We start from the raw sequence: 18,870 nt of genomic DNA on the forward strand, positions 1-18,870 counted from the left end.
TGCTCGGCGTCCGCGGCCGCCGGCTCCAGAGACTCCCGCGAGCAGCAGGGCTGCCGCGCGGACGCAGCACGCCGGGGCCGGCGGCCGGAGAGGGGGCGGGGCCGACTCCCCGCCCGCGCCGCGAGTTCCCGCCTCCCTCGGGAGGACGTCCGTGCGTACGTGCGCGCGCCGCGCCCGCTCTCCTTCAGCCGCGCGACGCGAGGGCGGGGGCGCCGCGTGCGCGCGCGCTCTCGTTCGTTCGGCTGCCTGCTCGCTCTCGGCTGCCGCTCTCGCTGCGGCTGCGGCTGGGGCTGGGGGCGGCGGCGGCGGCGGCGGCGGCGCGGGCGGCGGGCGGCGCGGGGCGGTCCGGCGGGTTCAAAGAGGAAAACATGGCGGAAAACAAAGGCGGCGGCGAGGCTGAGAGCGGCGGCGGGGGCAGCGGTAGCGCGCCGGTAACTGCCGGGGCCGCCGGGCCCGCGGCGCAGGAGGCGGAGCCGCCTCTCGCCGCGGTGCTGGTAGAGGAGGAGGAGGAGGAAGGCGGCAGGGCGGGCGCGGAGAGCGGCGCGGCCGGGCCCGACGACGGGGGGGTGTCCGCGGCCTCCTCCGGCTCGGCCCCGGCTGCCTCAGCCCCTGCGGCCTCAGTGGGCCCTGGAGTTCCCGGGGGGGCGGCAGCGACGCCGGGCCCAGCCCCAGCCTCGGCTCCCGTTCCGGGTCCGTCGGCGGGGCCGCCTCCTGGACCGCCAGCCTCGCTCCTGGACACCTGCGCCGTGTGTCAGCAGAGCTTGCAGAGCCGGCGTGAGGCGGAGCCCAAGCTGCTGCCCTGCCTTCACTCCTTCTGCCTGCGCTGCCTGCCCGAGCCGGAGCGCCAGCTCAGCGTGCCCATCCCGGGGGGCAGCAACGGCGACATCCAGCAAGGTGAGCGGCAGGCCCTGCCCGAGGTCCGGGCCGAGGAGGGTCTGGGGACGGAGGTGCTCGGGCCCGGGGCTCCTCGGACCGGAGCGCACCCGAGGGGTCCGAGAGGTGAAAGACACGGCCCCGGGACGCCTTCCAAAGAAGGTGGGCCGCCAGAGATAAGGGGGGGGGGGTGAAGGGAGGGGTGCCGGCGGCTGGAGGCGGGGGGAGGGGACACGGGCCGCAGGGGAGCCTTGGGTGTGCGGATCCTGGCGGAGAAGGCGTGGACTCCCGGCCGAGCGCAGGTTCGGAGCTGCTGGACTCGGACGGAGGCAGGAGAGGGGCTGGAAACCGCTTTGCAGGAGTGTTGAGGGAGGAGAGGCCTGTAGCGGGAGAGGCACTGAGAAGGGAGTAGGTAAGCAGTAGGGCTGTGAGGATGACTTGCCGTGGAAGGAAGGACTTGACACGTTCGAGGCTAGGGGGACAGGAGGACTAGGGACTGAATAGGGGCGGATAAAGGGTATTGGAGAGTTTGGGGCTGAGAGAAGCCGTCTGATGGAAAGTAGTTTTAGGATGACATTGGGAAGGAGAACTCTGGAATCGGAAGAGCTTTGAAGGGCCTGCATGTTTTGGGAAATATCCTCAGGTTCAGGGGTGAAGGAGAAATGAGCTTTGAAGGGAATGGGGAGTTACAGACAGCTGGGTTTCATTGTAAATTAAGGAGCCCCTACTGATCCAGACAGTGTATTAGGATTGAATAAAATGGTGAGTGAAGGGCTCGTTCATAGTCCTATAGGTGAAACACATATCCTGCCAACAGCAGTGGTGGCAGTGGGTACTTGGTACAGTGGTTGCGACAAATCAGGAGGTCAGGGGAACTTTATTGAAAAGGAAACCATTGAGCAGGTTTCTTGAAGGGTGAGTTCACTGGATTGGGAGTTTTCAGGGTACCGGGTACTTTACACATCTCTGGAGCTAAAGGTTAACTAGTCATTATAAAACACATTCATGTTTCTGCAGTGAAACATACAAGTATCCCATTAATGGAATAGACATTAATAACTTAAAATTCAGGGAGGGTTTTGTTGTAGATTCATGAAAAACTTTCACATTTCAAAGCTCTTGAAATTTGGAACTTCAAGTAAAGGATTCCTGACCTGTACTAAAGGGTTTGGGATTCATCCTGTAAAGTATGTCTTGTACAGTGTAGGCAAGGTGTCCATGAAGGCCTTTTTTTTTTTTTTTTTTTTTAAGATTTTTATTTATTCATGAGAGACAGAGAGGGACAGGCTCCCTTTAGGGAGCCTGATGCAGGACTTCCATCCCAGGACCCCAGGATCAATATCTGAGCCAAAGGCAGGGGGCTCAACCACTGAGCCACCCAGGCGCCCCAAGGGCTTTTTTTTATCAAGAGGATAAAAGAATCACTTTTGTTATCCAAAAAGATCACATATCGAAGAGGAAGGGGAGGCAGGGCTGGAGGACGGGAATCTTGACAGTTTATAGAGAAATGAGCATTTGGAATTAATAAAGCACTAATAACAGATGTTAAGGAAGCATTTTGATATGGGGGAAAGGTATGGACTTTGTGAGGGTGTCTACTTTTTACTTCCCACTTATGATTTGGATAGATTAATTTTTTTTTTAAATTTTTATTTATTTATGATAGTCACAAAGAGAGAGAGAGAGGCAGAGACACAGGCAGAGGGAGAAGCAGGCCCCATGCACCGGGAGCCCGATGTGGGATTCGATCCCGGGTCTCCAGGATCACGCCCTGGGCCAAAGGCAGGCGCCAAACCGCTGCGCCACCCGGGGATCCCAGATTAATTTTTTTTTAGCCTTAATTTTTTCAGTTTGGAAACAAGGACAAAATTACCTACCTCATGTGGTTATGGGGTTATGATAGAATGAAGTGTGTACGTAGGGTAACTAGTACATGGTGGTTAGTAATGAAATGGCAGCTATTTAATTAATAGTAGTAAATAATTCTAAGTAGCCATGGGAATGAAGTTGGGAGGTGTTGAGATTGGTGTGGGGGAGACAGGATGTGTCTAGGATGAGTTCCAGGTTTCTTGTTAGGTGGGTAGCAGTGCTTTTAATACAAATAATTCAGGAACAGAAGCAGGTGTGTATGTGTTTGTGGTGAAAGGAGGATATGATGATTTCAGTTATGGGTGTTTTGTGTTTGAAGTATTATTGAGGCATACAGGTAAGAATGTTACATTAAGAATAAGGATTTGATGGTGAAGTTACTAAATGATAATGGGTGTATGGAGGGTGGATAATGGGTGTGTATAACTAACTGCTCATGGCCTCATGAGTATAGGGAGATGTGTGGGATTCAGTGTTCTTTTGGGAACCTGGATTAGATGAGAGATTTAGAAGGAACACAAGATGAGAATTGTGTTTGACTGATGTGGCTGGAAGACTGAGGTTATGAAATTGGCTCTCTGATATTTATGCAGGAGAGAGAGAGAGAGTAATAGTCTGTGAATTCCCTCTTCATTCTCCATCCTTTGTTTTTGAGCTAGGAGTGAAAAGTAGATGGGACTAAGCATTGTCATTTTAAGGTAATGTTGCTTTCTAACTAGTAGCTAAAACAAATCAAGCCTGGAAGCCATCATAGTTTTAGACAGGGAGTTTAGAAAATAATGTATTAGTATTAACTCCTATATGTATCCTTTGCTTTGCTCTTTAAAAAAGAGTTCTAGGGGATCCCTGGGTGGCTCAGCAGTGTAGCGCCTGCCTTCTGCCCAGGATGTGATCCTGGAGTCCCAGGATCGACTCCCGTATCAGGCTCCCGACATGGAGCCTGCTTGTCCTTCTGCCTGTGTGTCTGCCTCTCTCTCTCTCTCTGTGTGTCTCTTACGAATAAATAAATATAATCTTAAAAAAGTTATAGAAGGAACACTGGGTTTGGGGTCAGGGGACATAGTTCTGCCACTTAATTGTTTTCTGTAAAGGTGGTTTATAATGTTTCTGTCCTTCAGTTTCTTTATCTCCAAAACGTAGCTAATCCTTCACTTACATCTTACTAAGTCAAATGAAATAATAAATGTGAAAATACTGTGAAATGCTTGCAAATGTAAGGTATTATTGAACACTGGTTTCTTCTCTGGTCTAGAGAGCCATAACTTGTAACTCAAGTCAACATGTTAAGTGTTTTTCAAACAGTGACGGGTGCATTTTACCCTTTCTGCTAACTGGCCTTTTTTTCTGTTCTTGTAACACACCAAAGTTATCCACATTTTTTAGCTGATCCTTTTAGATCAGTGGTTCTCCAAAGTGTGGTTTCTGGACCAGCAGCAAGCATGAACATCATCTGCGATCTTGTTAGGAATGCAAATTCTTGGGCCCCATTCCAGACCTTCTGACCAGCCATCCGTTTTTAACAAGTCCAGGTGATTTTGATGCACACTAAGTTTAAGTACCACTTTTCTTGAGTGAAGAGTTCCTCACTTCAGATGCTGCCTCCTCAGAAAGGCCTTTTATGACTCCCCCTTTTTTTTTATTTTTTAAATTTTTTTAAATTTTTATTTATTAAAAAAAATTTTTTTTTAATTTATTTATGATAGTCACACAGAGAGAGAGAGAGGCAGAGACACAGGCAGAGGGAGAAGCAGGCTCCATGCACCGGGAGCCCGACATGGGATTTGATCCCGGGTCTCTAGGATCACGCCCTGGGCCAAAGGCAGGCGCTAAACCGCTGCGCCACCCAGGGATCCCATGACTCCCCTTTTTAAAAAAATTTTTTTGAAGGCTTTATTTTTAGAGTAGTTTCAGGCTTATAGCAAGATTAAGAGGAAGATATAGGGATTTCCTATTCATTCCCAGCCCCCACACCTGCACGGCTTCCCCACGTTATCAGTATCTTCCACCAGAGTAGTACATTTGTCACAATTGATGGACCTACATTTGCCTATCATAATCACCCAAAGTCCATAGTTTGCATTAGTGTTCATTCTTAGTGTTTGTACATTCCGTCGGTTTAGACAAATATATAATGACATGAATCCATCACTATAATATGACACAGAGTATTTTCATCACCTAAAAATCCTGTGTTTGCTCTTTTTAAAGTAGTCCTTCAGGTCGGTCACTCCCTTATTACCTTTTTTTCTTCTTAGCACAGCTAATATATAAAATGCTTTTGTACTCGCTTTTCTGTTTCTCACTAGGATATTGTAGAGTGATTGTTCAATAAATATCTTTTGAATGAATAAGAATCACTGGGAGAACTTTATAAAATGCCATTTTGAGAGTTTCAGACACCCAGTTGATTTGGGGATGATACTAGGAATTTATTTTTAAGTATTTATTTATTTTATTTTATTTTTTTTAAAGATTTTATTTATTTATTCATGAGAGACACAGAGAGAGAGAGGCAGAGACATAGGCAGAGGGAGAAGCAGGCTCATGCAGGTGGGACTCGATCCCAGAACTCTGGGATCACATCCTGAGCCAAAGGCAAATGCTCAACTGCTGAGCTACCCAGGCATCCCTATTCATTTATTTTAGAGAGTGTCCATTCGAGTATGGGGAGGGACGGGGGGGGTGGGGGGGTGGGGGAGATCTCCAGTAGAGTCCATGAGGAGTCCAGCGCCCAATGCAGGGCTTGATATCATGACCTGAGCTGAAATCAAGAGTCAGATGCTTAACAGACTGAGCCACCCAGGCACCCCTAGGTATCTCATTTTTAGTAAGTGCGCTTCTGGTATCTACTGTACTTTTAAGAAACATGAATTTAGATATTTGACCATAATGGCTGATCTATTTACTGTTGAAGTGTTTGGAAAACCAAATAGATAAATTAGTTAATACTTTTTGAGTCTTAACAGTAAGCTTTTAAAAGTGCTTCATCATTTTTAAAAAATTCTATTTCAGGTTGGGTTTGATGTCAGTAGTGGGTGTTATATAGATCTGTAATGTATCAATAGAAATACAAATTTGTATTGATGCATCTGAACAAACTTTCAAATGAACTCTTGAAGGGGATGAGACTTATAGTAGGGCATATCCAAGATAGCATGATATGTATGAAGAACTGGATGGAGAGTAACTTGCATTGGGTTCTGCTGTTAATTAGCTGTGTAACCTTGGTTAAGGCACTAAACAGCCTCTTACCATCTTCTGTAGTAGGAACAGTTTAAGTTCCTATTCTGTAAAATTCTATGATTGTATTCTATACCAACTTTTTTATCTGCATAATTTTAATCTTATTTGTGGGAAATGATGGAAGAATCAACGTGAAAAAATGATTATATTTCTGAATCTTCAACTTACTGTGAAAAGTCTGAAATGGCAACCTTAATATGGTAAGTGGAAGAGGGATACCTCTGGGTGTAGTGTGAAGAGCATCTTCTCACAGTGGTTCTGTGTTTTATCACTGGGTATTATGAGCCACTCAGGGGAGTCTTCTGTTTGAGCCTTTGGAAATTCTTGTCGTCCTCCCCCCCCCCCGCCCCCCCCCCCCCCCCATGGCAGTTTGCTAGTTCTGTGGCTTATCTATTTAGGATTTTTTTAGGCCCTACTTTCTCTAATACCCTATTTACATAAACAAGCTTGAGTTTTTGAATGATAATATAGTCATCAGCAAGCAGTCATTAAAGATGTGTCAGAGAAAACTGAAATACTTTTGTGGTTGGTTAAATGCTCTGTGGTTGTTTAAGCGCACACAATTCAAGATTCAGAGTACCTGAATTCATTTTTGAGCTCCATCATTTACTACTAGAATGTCTATGAATAAGTTACTTAACATCTGTAAATCAAGGGTAATAATTAAACCTGCTTCATAGTGTTATTGTGAGGATTCAACGAGTTAATACATTGTAAAGTGCTTCATAATAGTGCTGACACATGGTAAGACCCCAAAAACTATTATTTCTGTTATTTTCCAGTTGTCCCCCATTTTTTTAATGACTACTTCTATTCAGTAAACAGAAGACAAAGGAACCTAAATTGTTGGTGTTTTTCTAGACTTTTCTGGTATCCAGTGATGTACAGCACACTTGACAAAATCATTTGCATTCCAATCTCTCCAGCTACTTAAAATTTATAATGTAAAAACTCATGAACTCTGAGTTGTAATGTAATGTTGTAATACCTAAGTTTTTACATGGCCTACTATCTGTACACCGAAAATTTTAGAAGGATCTGTTTATTTCATTATCTATATTCTTAGCAGAGCCTAACTGAGAGTACCTTAAAGTAGTGATTCTCAAAGTTGGTCCTTAGAATTTTGAGGAGATTGTCTCAGATTCCCCTTCAGACACTGGCAAAGTTAAAACTCTTTTCATAATAATACTTATTATTTGCCTTACTCACTGTTTTGGTATTTATATTAGTGATGCAAAAGCAGTGATGTGTGAAACTGCTGGCATCTTAGCAAGGATTAAGATAGTGCTTCCAAACCATATTAAGAGTCATTGTATTGGGGATCCCTGGGTGGCTCAGCGGTTTAGTGACTGCCTTTGGCCCACGGTGGGATCCTGGAGTCCCAGGATCCTGGAGTCCCACATCAAGCTCCCTGCATGGAGCCTGCCTCTCCCTCTGTTTGTGTGTGTGTGTCTCTCTCTCTCTCTCTCTCTCTCTGTCTCTCATGAATAAATAAAATCTTAAAAAAAAAGAGTCATTATATTTTTACCACAATAAATTTAGAGTAAAAACAAACAGCAGCAAAAAACATGCTAGTTTCATTTTGTTTTTGATGAAGCATTAGGACATTATTTTATTAAATCTTGATTTTTTTTGAGAATTCTGTGTGATGAAATGGGAAATGTGCATTAAATGTTTCTGCTGCAGACTGAAGCATAAGAAGAAAAGTACTTGTGCAGTCCTTTGAATTCCAAGCTAAATAAGCTTTATTTTCATGGAAACTAATTTTTACTTGAAACAATGATTGGGGGAAAAAAAAAACAATGATTGACAAACTATGGTTTTCAGACATGTGGCTTTGGCAGCCATTTTCTCAAAAATGAATGAATTGAGCCTGTCCATTCAAGGAAAATAACCAACATATGCTGCCAGTGATAGAGATTGAGCTTTTAAATGAAAATTAGGATTTTTGAATAAACTTGTATGTGCAACCATGAGCTTGAAAGCTTCTCAATATTTGTAGGCTTTTCTGATAAGGTTGGGTAGTGTATCAAAGTTTCAATTTTTTTTTTGATAGTGTGCAATGAAATGTCAACATTTGGAAGATCTACACAGTGAACGAGTATTTTCCAAATGACCAGTTGACCAATGCATCATGTTACAAAATTATGCATAGGAAAGAGATTCAAAGTGTAAAGCAGACAAGTAGATTTTAATATAGTGGAAGTTCACTATATTACTATAGTGGAATAGTAAATGTTCATCAGTATGGTTTGAAATTGCACATTGTTACTGACATTTAAGAAATAAATATACTTCAGGGGAGCCTGGGTGGCTCAGTCAGGTAAGCATCCAACTCTTGATTTTGGCTCAGGTCATGATCTTAGGGTGGTGAGATCGAGCTCCATGTCTTGGAGTACAGCATGGAGCTTGCTTAAGATTCTCTCTTCTGCCCCTCCCCATCTTCCTGCTTGCAAACACTTTCTCTCTGAAAGAAAGAAAGAAAGAAAGAAAGAAAGAAAGAAAGAAAGAAAGAAAGAAAGAAAGAAAGAAAGAAAGAAAGAAAGAGAAAGAAAGAAAAGAAAGAAAGAAAGAAAAGAAAGAAAGACACTTTGTGTGTGTGTGTGTGTGTGTGTGTGTATGTGTATATGTATTTTTTAAATTTTGAGTAATTTCCATGCCCAGCACAGGGCTCAAGCTCATGACACTGAGTCGCATGCTCTACCAACGGAGCCAGACAGATGCTTTGACTCTATATTTTTGTATTCAATCAAAGAATATCCACACTGTTGTTTGAAAGTCCATTAAAATAGTCTTCCCTTTTTAAAAATACATAGCTATTCTCTTCATATTCTTCAACAAAACAATCTGTCACAACAGATTAAATGCAAAAGCATATATTCAGCAATCTGAATGTATTAATTAAACCAGACATTACAGAGGTTTAAAAGTGTAAAAACAACTCCACTCTTAACTAAAACTTTTTGTTTTTGGAGATATAATTATTTCTCATAAAAATGTTGTTTAAGCATGCAGTTTTATTTTTAAATAAACTAATGTACCATTTCATTTTAATAAAAGTGAATTATCGACTATTGAAATATTAATATTTTAAAATTATCAATTTTTACTTCTAATATTATATATATTGATGGATAAAACCCATCTATCTAAAGAAAAGCTCTGTTAGGTCCTCAGTAATTAAATAGCATAAGACGGATCCTGAGACCAAAAAAGGATAATCAGGAAATGATGTAGTTGTTGGGAAAAATGTTAGGTTATAGAATACTAGAGGGTAGCAAAATTCATATGTTTATACTGAATAACTGAAGTTGACATTTTGTAAATAGCTCACTGTAAGCCTACTGATTTTTTTTATTTTTTCATATTTATGACTGGTTGACTGTGACCATCACTTTTCTGAGTCCAGCTTCAGAGTGTGGGCTCATGGTGTTGGGTACATTAGTGTGTGTCTCTTCTGTGGCCACAAATTGAACCTCTATCCCTAGCCAGTTTCTAGAGTGGACATTGGTCCCAGGGGTAAATGGGGGTGGGGAGAGAAGGATTGAATGAACATAAATGTATTATTTTTAGAAAAATATTTAAAGCAAATAGCAAGAATTATGTGGTACTGATGAATAATACTTTCTGAATGCTTATTATATGCAGTTTATGTTGCTGCTTTTATGAATTATTTGTATATCTTCTATTTTTCTTTAGCTTGCTCACATTTTGTTCTTAAGATTTTATTTATTTATTCATGAGAGACACAGAGAACAGAGGCAGAGGGAGAAGCAGGCTCTATCCAGGGAGCCCAATGTGGGACTCGATCCTGGGACCATGGGATCATGCCCTGAGCCAAAGGTAGATGCTCAACCACTGAGCCACGCAGGCATCCTGCTTGCTCACATTTTAAAAAACTTTGATTTACAAGAATTTTGATAAGTTCTGCATACTGATCTTTGTTGGTTATGTAAGTTGAACATTTATTCTAAGCCTACTGTGACTTGGTGTGGTAGCCAGCCTCCAAGATGGCCCCAGTGTTCTTCTCTCTGGTATTTACAATCTTCTATAGTGTCCCCTACAGTGACTCAGAACTGGTCTGGGAAACTAAGAGAGTAAATACAGGAGAATTAAAAGTGACTTCTGAAGCTAGGTCATTAAAGGCACACAGCTTTTTCTTTACTCTTTGGATCCCTTGTTCTAGATGAAAATGATTGCCGCTGTAGCAATCCTGTACAGAAGCCCAAGTGGAGAGAAGCTGGGCCTTTTGCCAATATCAGTCATGTGAATGGGCCACTTTGGAGGTGGATTCTCTAGAATGGTCAGGTTTTCAGATGACTACAGTTCTGGCTCACATTATCACTGCAGCCTTTTTAGAGGCACTGAGCCAGAATCACTTGCCAAGTCACTCCCAAATTCCTGACTCGAAGAAACTGTGAGATAACATACTGTTGTTTTTGAACCACTAAGTTTGAGGGTAATTTGTTATGCAGCAATAGATAACGAATACACTTGACTTTTCCCCCATTTTTTCCATCTTACTTTAGCTTTATAATAAGTAATAAACTGTTGTTCATTTACATAATTTCACTCTCCACATATACCTTGTTCATCTTTAAGATTTTTATATATATATATATATATATATATATATATTATGTATTCATGAGAGAGAGAGAAGGTAAGAGACACAGGCAGAAGGAGAAGCAGGCTCCATGCTGGGAGCCTGATGCGGGTCTTGATCCTAGAACTCCAGGATCACGCCCTGAGCCAAAGGCAGACACCAACTGCTGAGCCACCCAGGTGTCCCTTGAAGAGGATCTTCACTGATGTTGACTTTTTGTGCTTTTAGCTTTAAAAATTTATTTATTTATTTATCTATTTATTTATTTTTAGAGAGAGATGCAGAGCAAGCAGGGAGGGGCAGAGGGGGAGGAAGAAGGAGTAAGAATCTGAAGCAGACTCTGAATGGAGTGCAGAGCCCAGTGTGGGGCTGGATTTCATGACTGCAAGACCATGACCTGAGCTGAATCCAGGAGTGGGATACTTAACTGACTGAGCCACCCATAGGCATCCTGCTGTTACACATTTTAGAATCCTGTGAAAGTTCACTTAAAAAATTTGTTAGCATTTTGGTTGGAATTCCTATGAATATACAGATCTTTCTTAATAGCTGATGGGATTATGTCCCAATAAACCCATTGTAAATTGCAAACATCCAAATGTGTTAATACACCCAGCTTCGTGTACATTACAACTTTGCCTAGCCTACCTTAAATGAGTTCAGAACACTTATGTTAGTCTTTAGTTGGGCAAAATCATCTAACACAAAACCTAATTTGTAATAAAGTGTTGAATAGGTCATGTAATTTATTGAATGCTGTGCTGAAAGTGAAAAATCAGAAGGATTATATGGGTACAGAATGATTTTAAGTGTGTTGGTTGTTTACCCTCATAATCATGTGGCTAATGGGGAGGTGTGGCTCACTGCTGCTCCCAGCATCATGAGAAAATAGGTACTACATATCATTCGCCTGGGAAAAGATCAAAATTCAGAATACGTTTTTTTCTGAATTCATATCACTTTCACACCATTGGAAAGTTGAGAAGTAGTCGGACCATTGTAAGTCAGGGACCATCTGTACAGGTTAATTAGGGAGAAAATGCTATCTTTATAATATAGTGTCTGGCCATTCATAAACATTATTTGCCTTTCAATTAGCTATAATTTTCTGTGTTTTTGAATAGTATATACATTCCCCCTGACCCCTGGAGAGATTTTTCACATCTTCTTTGAGTTATTCCTATATGCTTTATACACACACACACACACACACACACACCACACATACATGTTTTACTGTAAATAGTTTCCCTTAAAATTAGATTTAGCAGTGTTTGCTGCTGTTTTTCATTTGTTTGTATTTTTAAAATACCAAAAGTATTCTGATTTTTTTTTTTTTAAGATTTTATTTATTCATGAGAGACAGAGAGAGAGAGACACAGGCTGAGACATAGAGGGAGAAGCAGGCTCCATGCAGGGAGTGCAGTGTGGAACTCTGATCCCGGGACTCTGGGATCACACCCTGAGTGAAAGGCGTCCCAAAATTATTTTGATTTCATATTTATATTGGGTAATTACATTATGTGAAGGTCTTGAGGTCTTATTTTACTACTACTTGGTTCTTCCTACTTGATTATAGTAAGGAGTGTTACCAGTATTTATAGTTTGGGATTGTGAGCATGTTCTTTATGGGCTGGCTTTTCTCTTCTCTCTTCTCTCTCTCTCTTCTCTCTTCTCTCTTCTCTCTTCTCTCTTCTCTCTTCTCTCTTCTCTCTTCTCTCTCCCCTCTCCCCTCTCCCCTCTCCCCTCTCCCCTCTTCCCTCTTCCCTCTTCCCTCTTCCCTCTTTCTCTTCTCTTCTCTTCTCTTCTCTTCTCTTCTCTTCTCTTCTCTTCTCTTCTCTTCTTTCTCTTCTCGTTTATTCGTGAGAAACAGAGTGTGAACAGAGTGTGAGAGAGAGGCAGAGACACAAGCAGAGGGAGAAGTAGGCTCCTTGCAGGGAGCCCAGTGTGGGACTCGATCCCAGATCCTGAGATCAGGCCCTGAGTTGAAGGCAGATGCTCAACTGCTGAGCCACCCAGGCATCCCCCTTTATGGTATTTCTTTATGAAACTTGCCACATCTGGTTTGTGGGAACCAGCCTCCAGAGAGTATTTTGCTTTTGCTTCTGTGAGGTGCCACCAATGCAAAATCACTGAAGTTAATTTTTAATTTAGCATTTCTTAGAACTGACAGATGTTGATTTAGGGTGTACTTTATAGGCTTCGCTGTATTTGGAAATTCTCAGGAGAGAATTCCTTGCTTTGAACCCAGGCAGTGACAGACAATTTTATTTGTATGTTATTGGTCAGATTTATTCTTTTAAAATTTACTGTTATTATTTGCATATACACCTTTCCTTTTTTTTTTTTTTTTAAAGATTTTATTTATTCATGAGAGACACAGAGAGGCAGAGACACAGACAGAGGGAGAAATAGGCTCCATGCAGGAAGCCTGATGTGGGACTGTATCCTTGAATTTGGATCACGCCCTGAGCCAAAGGCAGACGCTCAACTGCTGAGCCACCCAGGGGTCCCCATATACACCTTTCCAACTAAGAGTATAATCCTTCAAGCTACTTTATGAAGAGTATCTTCGTTCCAATTACTTTACACATACCCTAGCCTTTTATGTTTTCCCTGTTTGTTTATTCCCCTATGTTTTCATCCTAAGAAAGAGTTGAGAATAAAACTTTCGAGCCTTTGCATTTTTTCATTTTTAAGTAATCTTAGTACCCAACATAAGGCTTGAACCCACAACCCCAAGATCAAGAGTTGCATCTTCCACCAACCGAGCCGTCCAGGTGCCCTGAGCCTTTGCATTTTTTTTTTCCCTAAAGATTTGTCCATTTACTTATTTGAAATAGAGCGTGAGGGGAGGAGCAGAAAGAGAGGGAGAATGAGAATCTCAAGCCAACTCCCTGCTGAGATGTAGAGCTGGATCTGAGGACCCTGAGATGACCACAGCCAAAACCAACAGAGCCACCCAGGTGCCCTCCCCTCCCCTGCCTTTGCATATTTGGTGTTCTCTTTATTTCATTCTACTGCTTAAAGGGTAGCTTGACTGGATATGGAATTTTAGGTTAAAATTTTTTTTTCTCAAGAGCTTTGAAGACACTGCTTTTCCAGTCTTAAATCAGTGTTGCTGATACAAAGAAACAAAATCTGATTTTGTTTCTTTGTATGACTCCAGTTGGGTTTTGCTTTATTTGCCTCTTCTTGGAACCTTTTAAGATTAAACAATTTTTAAAAAAACTTTTAAGTAACCTCTATACCCAATATGGGGCTTAAACTGGTAACCCCGAGATCAAGAGTTAGTTGCATGCTCCATCAAAGGAGTCATCCAGGTGCCCCTCTGGAACCTTTTAATATCTTTTTATCCTTGTTCATTAAAGTGATGTGCCTCTATTGATTTTTTTCCCTCTTTGTTTTTAAAAGTTTCTTGTGCTTTTTCTGTTAGTCTTATAATCTTTATAGTAACAAGATTTTAAATTTTAAATATATTTTTTTATAAGGATACCTAATTTCCTCTCCCTCCATTCTTTCTGGAACTATTACTGTTTGGATGTTAACACTTAAGGGGTCACACTCTCTCCTGTCTTTTTCCTTAGGTATTCCTTCTCTTTGTTTTCTTATGTCAGCTAATGTTCTGAAAGACCTTGACTTTATTTTCTAACTTTTTCCCTTGATATGTTGATCTCTTTGTCCTGGAGTCTTCTTCAGACAGTGGATAATCCTTGGTTCTCTTTCTTCTTGAGTAAGGCAATACAATTCTGATTGAGGGTTCTGTGCTTGTTAATTGTTGGATTTCACTCTAGACCAAGGGTTGGCAAACTATGGCTCATGGGCCAAATCTAGCCTGCTGCCTGGTTTTATATGACTCATGAGCTAAGAATGATTTTTTAAAAAAGATTTTATTTATTTATTAGAGAGAGAGTGAGATAGAGCAAGAGCACAAGCAAGGGGTGTGGCAGAGGGAGAGGGAGAAGGAGATACCCCACTGAACAGGGAGTCTGACATGTGTCTTGATCCCAGGACCCTGGGATCCTGACCCAAGCTGAAGGCAGATGCATAACTGACTGAGCCACCCAAGTGCCCCTAGGATTTATTTTTATTTTTTATTTTATTTATTTTATTTATTTTTTTAAAGATTTTATTTATTTATTCATGAGACAGAGAGAGGCAGAGACACAGGCAGAGGGAGAAGCAGGCTCTATGCAGGGAGCCTGATCTGTGTGACTCAATCCTGGGACTCCAGGATCACGCCCTGAGCCAAAGGCAGGTGCCAAACCACTGAGCCACCCAGGGATTTCCCTCCCCTCCCCCCCAGGAATGATTTTTAAATGGTTGAAAAAAATTCAGAAGAATATTTTGTGACATGTTAAAATTATTTAAAATTCAAATTTGTGTTTTATAAATAAAATTTTTGGAACACACCTATGTCCATTTGTTTATATGTATTTCTGACTGGTTTCACGCTACAGTGGCAAATGATTAGTTGTGACAGACTGTGTGGACTGATTGTGCTTCTCTTTTAAAAGTGCACTACAAGTTGCAGTGATCATGCAGTTACAACTTGTTAGGCATATGTGTGACTGTAACACATTTACCAAAAAAAATTTTAATTACCAGTGTGTACCTATCATTACAAATGAGAAAAGTGGATTTCAAATGTCACACTTTGAAGACACAGTAGAGTATGGGTTGTTTCATTTCCAATTAGATGGCAAAGTGTTTCTACTGTAGCTCGACTAAAAGTACATAAGCAGACTGAGTACTTCTCATGACCTTCCCAACTCATGGGAAAAACAATGGATGGGGAAATCAGAAAATTTATTTATTTTATTTTAGTTTTTTAAAGATTTTGTTTATTAATGAGAGACACAGAGAGAGAGGCAGAGACATAGACAGAGGGAGGAGCAGGCTCCATGCAAGGAACCCGATGTGGGACTCGATCTTGGGACTTCAGGATCATGCCCTGAGCCAAATACAGATGCCCAACTGCTAAGCCACCCTGGCGTCACCTTTTTTTTTTTTTTTTTAAAGATTTTATTTATAAATCAGAAAATTTAAAATGGAATATCTTATCATGGCAGACTTTCTTAAAAATAAAGAAATAAAATCAAGGTAGGTTTGTGAGTGCTTATTCCTTAGCCAGGCAAGGAAACCCCTTTACTTTTGGCAAGTTAATTACGTCCTCCCAGTTAAGCAAAATGTTAACTTTAAAAAAAAGTATTTTGTAATTCTTTAGACCTGTATTACAAAACACTTTATTTACTAAGGTTTCTTTACTATTTACTAAGTAATGCTGAATTTATTAGATCTCTATATTATATTTTGAATTTTGTGCATTAAAACGTAAAAATTTATTTTATTTTGTTACATAAGTATCTACATGCTATTCCTGATATGGTATCTTTGCTTGCAAAGCTGAACATATTTATTATGTTTTCTGATGGTCCCATCCCACCTTTGAATTTGGGTTGGTTACAAGTTGGATTTGAAGGAGTTGTGTTATGTACAGCTTGGCCTCTTGTCCGCAGTGGATTTGAAAGAATGAGAATTTCCAGCTTTCTTCTTCTAACATCACAAATAACTAAAATAATAATTTTAGACCAATCAGACTTGTTATCCCGTGTTCAGTTTATTGATAGAATGCTAATATCCAATTATATGCAGATTTCTTTTCCAGTTATGGGAGAATGACTTAAAAACTAATCTTCACATTATACTTATACAAAAAACCCTAATGTCACTCAGAAGATTTCTACCTGGTTTTCATTGGGAATAGAGCAGACATGAGAGTAGGGAACTTAGAATCATTTCACTGAAGTAGTATGTTTATGAGCTTGAAGTGAGTCTGAAGAGTTGACAGTAATGATGAGAAGAGAGCATTTTAGCTGTCCTCTTCAAATACAAAATTCTGCTTTCTGTTAAGTATCACCTTGTGTTGTGAGGTATATAAAACGATATATGAAATGAACCTTGGTGGCAGGAGAGAATTAGATGTGAACAAGTTTATTTGACTCTGACTAGACTTCATGTTCCTTATCTATAAAATAATGTCGGGCAGCCCCAGTGGCGCAGCCGTTTGGTGCCGCCTGCAGCCTAGGGTGTGATCCTGGGGACCCAGGATGGAGTCCCACATCGGGCTCCCTGCATGGAGCCTGCTTCTCCCTCTGCCTGTGTCTCTGCCTCTCTCTCTCTCTGTGAATAAATAAATAAAATCTTAAAAAAAACCAAAACAAAACACCCCATCCTGGCCAAATAATACCACATAGACCATCAGTCTTCTACTTTTGTCCTGACTTAGAATCTGATGAGTCACTTTTATTTGAGTTGAATATAACTAATTTATAATTAGTCTGACTTCATAATTTTGAAAGCTTAAGTTTGAGTAAATGTAAGTGTAAATGTAAAGTTTTGCCTTTAGAGTATATCAGTAAGCTATGTTGTAATATCTTAATATGAACTAAAGATCATTTAGAATGGTTAATGTTTTTACTATCAAGTTAGAAAGAAACAAATGCAAGAGGATTTTCCAATTATGGATTGTGCAATCAGATTTGGTAAATTGATTAAAATGCTGAATAAATGGTGATTAGCAAGTTCACAAAAGCCTGTTTAACCTGTGACATAGGTCTACCTTCAGAATTTTTACTACTTTTGTACCAAACTAGATTATAATATACTTCTAAAATTTACCTACCTGTTCTTCCCAGCTCCAAAAATGCTCAGGGTTTTACATATTGAAGATAGAGTTAGATGACTGGATCTCAACTGATGTGTCATAGTAGCATGTTACACATGAGGTGTTCACAGGTCTTCTGCCAGATTTTGAACAGCCATATTTTGAACAGCTTGTGAAGTTTATTTTTGTTACATTTGCACATTTGATGCATGTTCGATGTACTGTTGATTCCAGTGGGTCATTTAATATGGCGTAAAACTTGGTACAACATGCTTAGATAGCTTATGCTTGGGGGAGCATGGGATAAAGTCAATTTGATGACAAAGAAAATCCTCTGAAGATTTTGTCTTTTCAATAGGGGGCATAGTCAAGATAATAAACAGACTTACTTATAAAGAGTAGTTGTATGATGGGAGACTAGTATATTTTTAACTACATGTAATTTTTAATGTAAATATTGAAATACACATAAAAGTATAAAACTCTATATAGTTCAGTGAATACACATAAGTCAAGCACACTTGTATAAATCCAGCAGCCAGAATGAGACACAGTACATTGCTAGCACCTTATAAACCTACTGTCCCCTTCCAGTCACTACTTATGATCCTGTGTTCCTTTTTTTAAAAAAAGCTTTTGCTTTTAAGTAATCTCTATCTCCAAGGTGGGGCTCAAACTCACAACTCTGAAATCAAGAGTCAAATGCTCTACTGACTGAGCCAGCTGGGCATCCCTGATCCTACTAACACCAGGTTAATTTTGCCTGTTTTTATATTTAGGTGGAGCTAAGCAGTATGGACCAATTTGTGACTGCATGTGTTTGCTCAACATGAAATTATTTATGTTGCTTATGAATGTACTTCATTCATTGTCTTCACAGCATTCGTTGTATGAATGTACTAAAATTTACTTACCTATTTAAATGTTGGACATCGAGTTGTTTATAGTTTATTTTCTATTGAAGTATAGCTGATACAATAGTATAGGTTTGTTTTTTTTTTACTAGTTTTAAAAATATTTAATTATTTTAGAGAGAGCATGAGCGAGGGGAGGTGCAGAGGGAGAAGCAGACTCCCCACTGAGCAGGGAGCCTGATGCAGGGTTCGATCTCAGGACCCCAGGATTATGACCGGAGCTGAAGGCAGACACTTAACTGACTGAGCCACCCAGGTGCCCCCACCCCCTCAGCCTCCAGGTTTTTACTCTTATGAATGTGTTCCTAAAACTCTACTTTAATATCTCTTTAAATTTTTTTTAAAAGATTTTATTTATTAGAGAAAGTGCTTGTGCAAGGGAGAGAGAGAAGGCAGAGGGAGAGGGTGAGGGACGAAATCTCAAGCACACTGTACTGAGTGTTGAGCCAGAGGTGGTGCTCAGTCCCACAACCCTGAGATTGTGACCTAAGCTGAAACCAAGAGTCTGACGCTTAAGCAGCTGAGTCACCCAGTTGCCCCTTTAACATAACCTCTTGATGAACATATGCACACATTTGTCTTGGCTGTATGTGTTAGAATGGACTTGCCTTGTCATAGGTTGCAGGTAAGTTCAGCTTTACTAGATGTTGCCAAATAGTTTTCTGAAGTGATTGTATCAATTTACATTTCTATCAGCC

The 18,870-nt window shown here is 40.8% G+C and overlaps 1 protein-coding gene across 2 annotated transcripts in view; it reads left to right on the top strand.

Moving 5' to 3' along the window:
• Positions 1 to 333: 333 nt before the first annotated feature.
• The window catches only part of TRIM33 (tripartite motif containing 33), a 116,246-nt gene continuing 97,709 nt past the window's right edge, over positions 334 to 18,870 (top strand). For both annotated transcript variants that reach the window (XM_077842786.1, XM_077842788.1), the window contains exon 1: positions 334 to 894. In XM_077842786.1, coding sequence (XP_077698912.1) covers positions 369 to 894 — 526 coding nt within the window. In that variant the 5' untranslated portion in view covers positions 334 to 368. The remainder of the gene's footprint in view (positions 895 to 18,870) is intronic.

The sequence above is a fragment of the Canis aureus genome, chromosome 12 (genome assembly GCF_053574225.1).
Source record: "Canis aureus isolate CA01 chromosome 12, VMU_Caureus_v.1.0, whole genome shotgun sequence".
Taxonomy (NCBI): domain Eukaryota; kingdom Metazoa; phylum Chordata; class Mammalia; order Carnivora; family Canidae; genus Canis; species Canis aureus.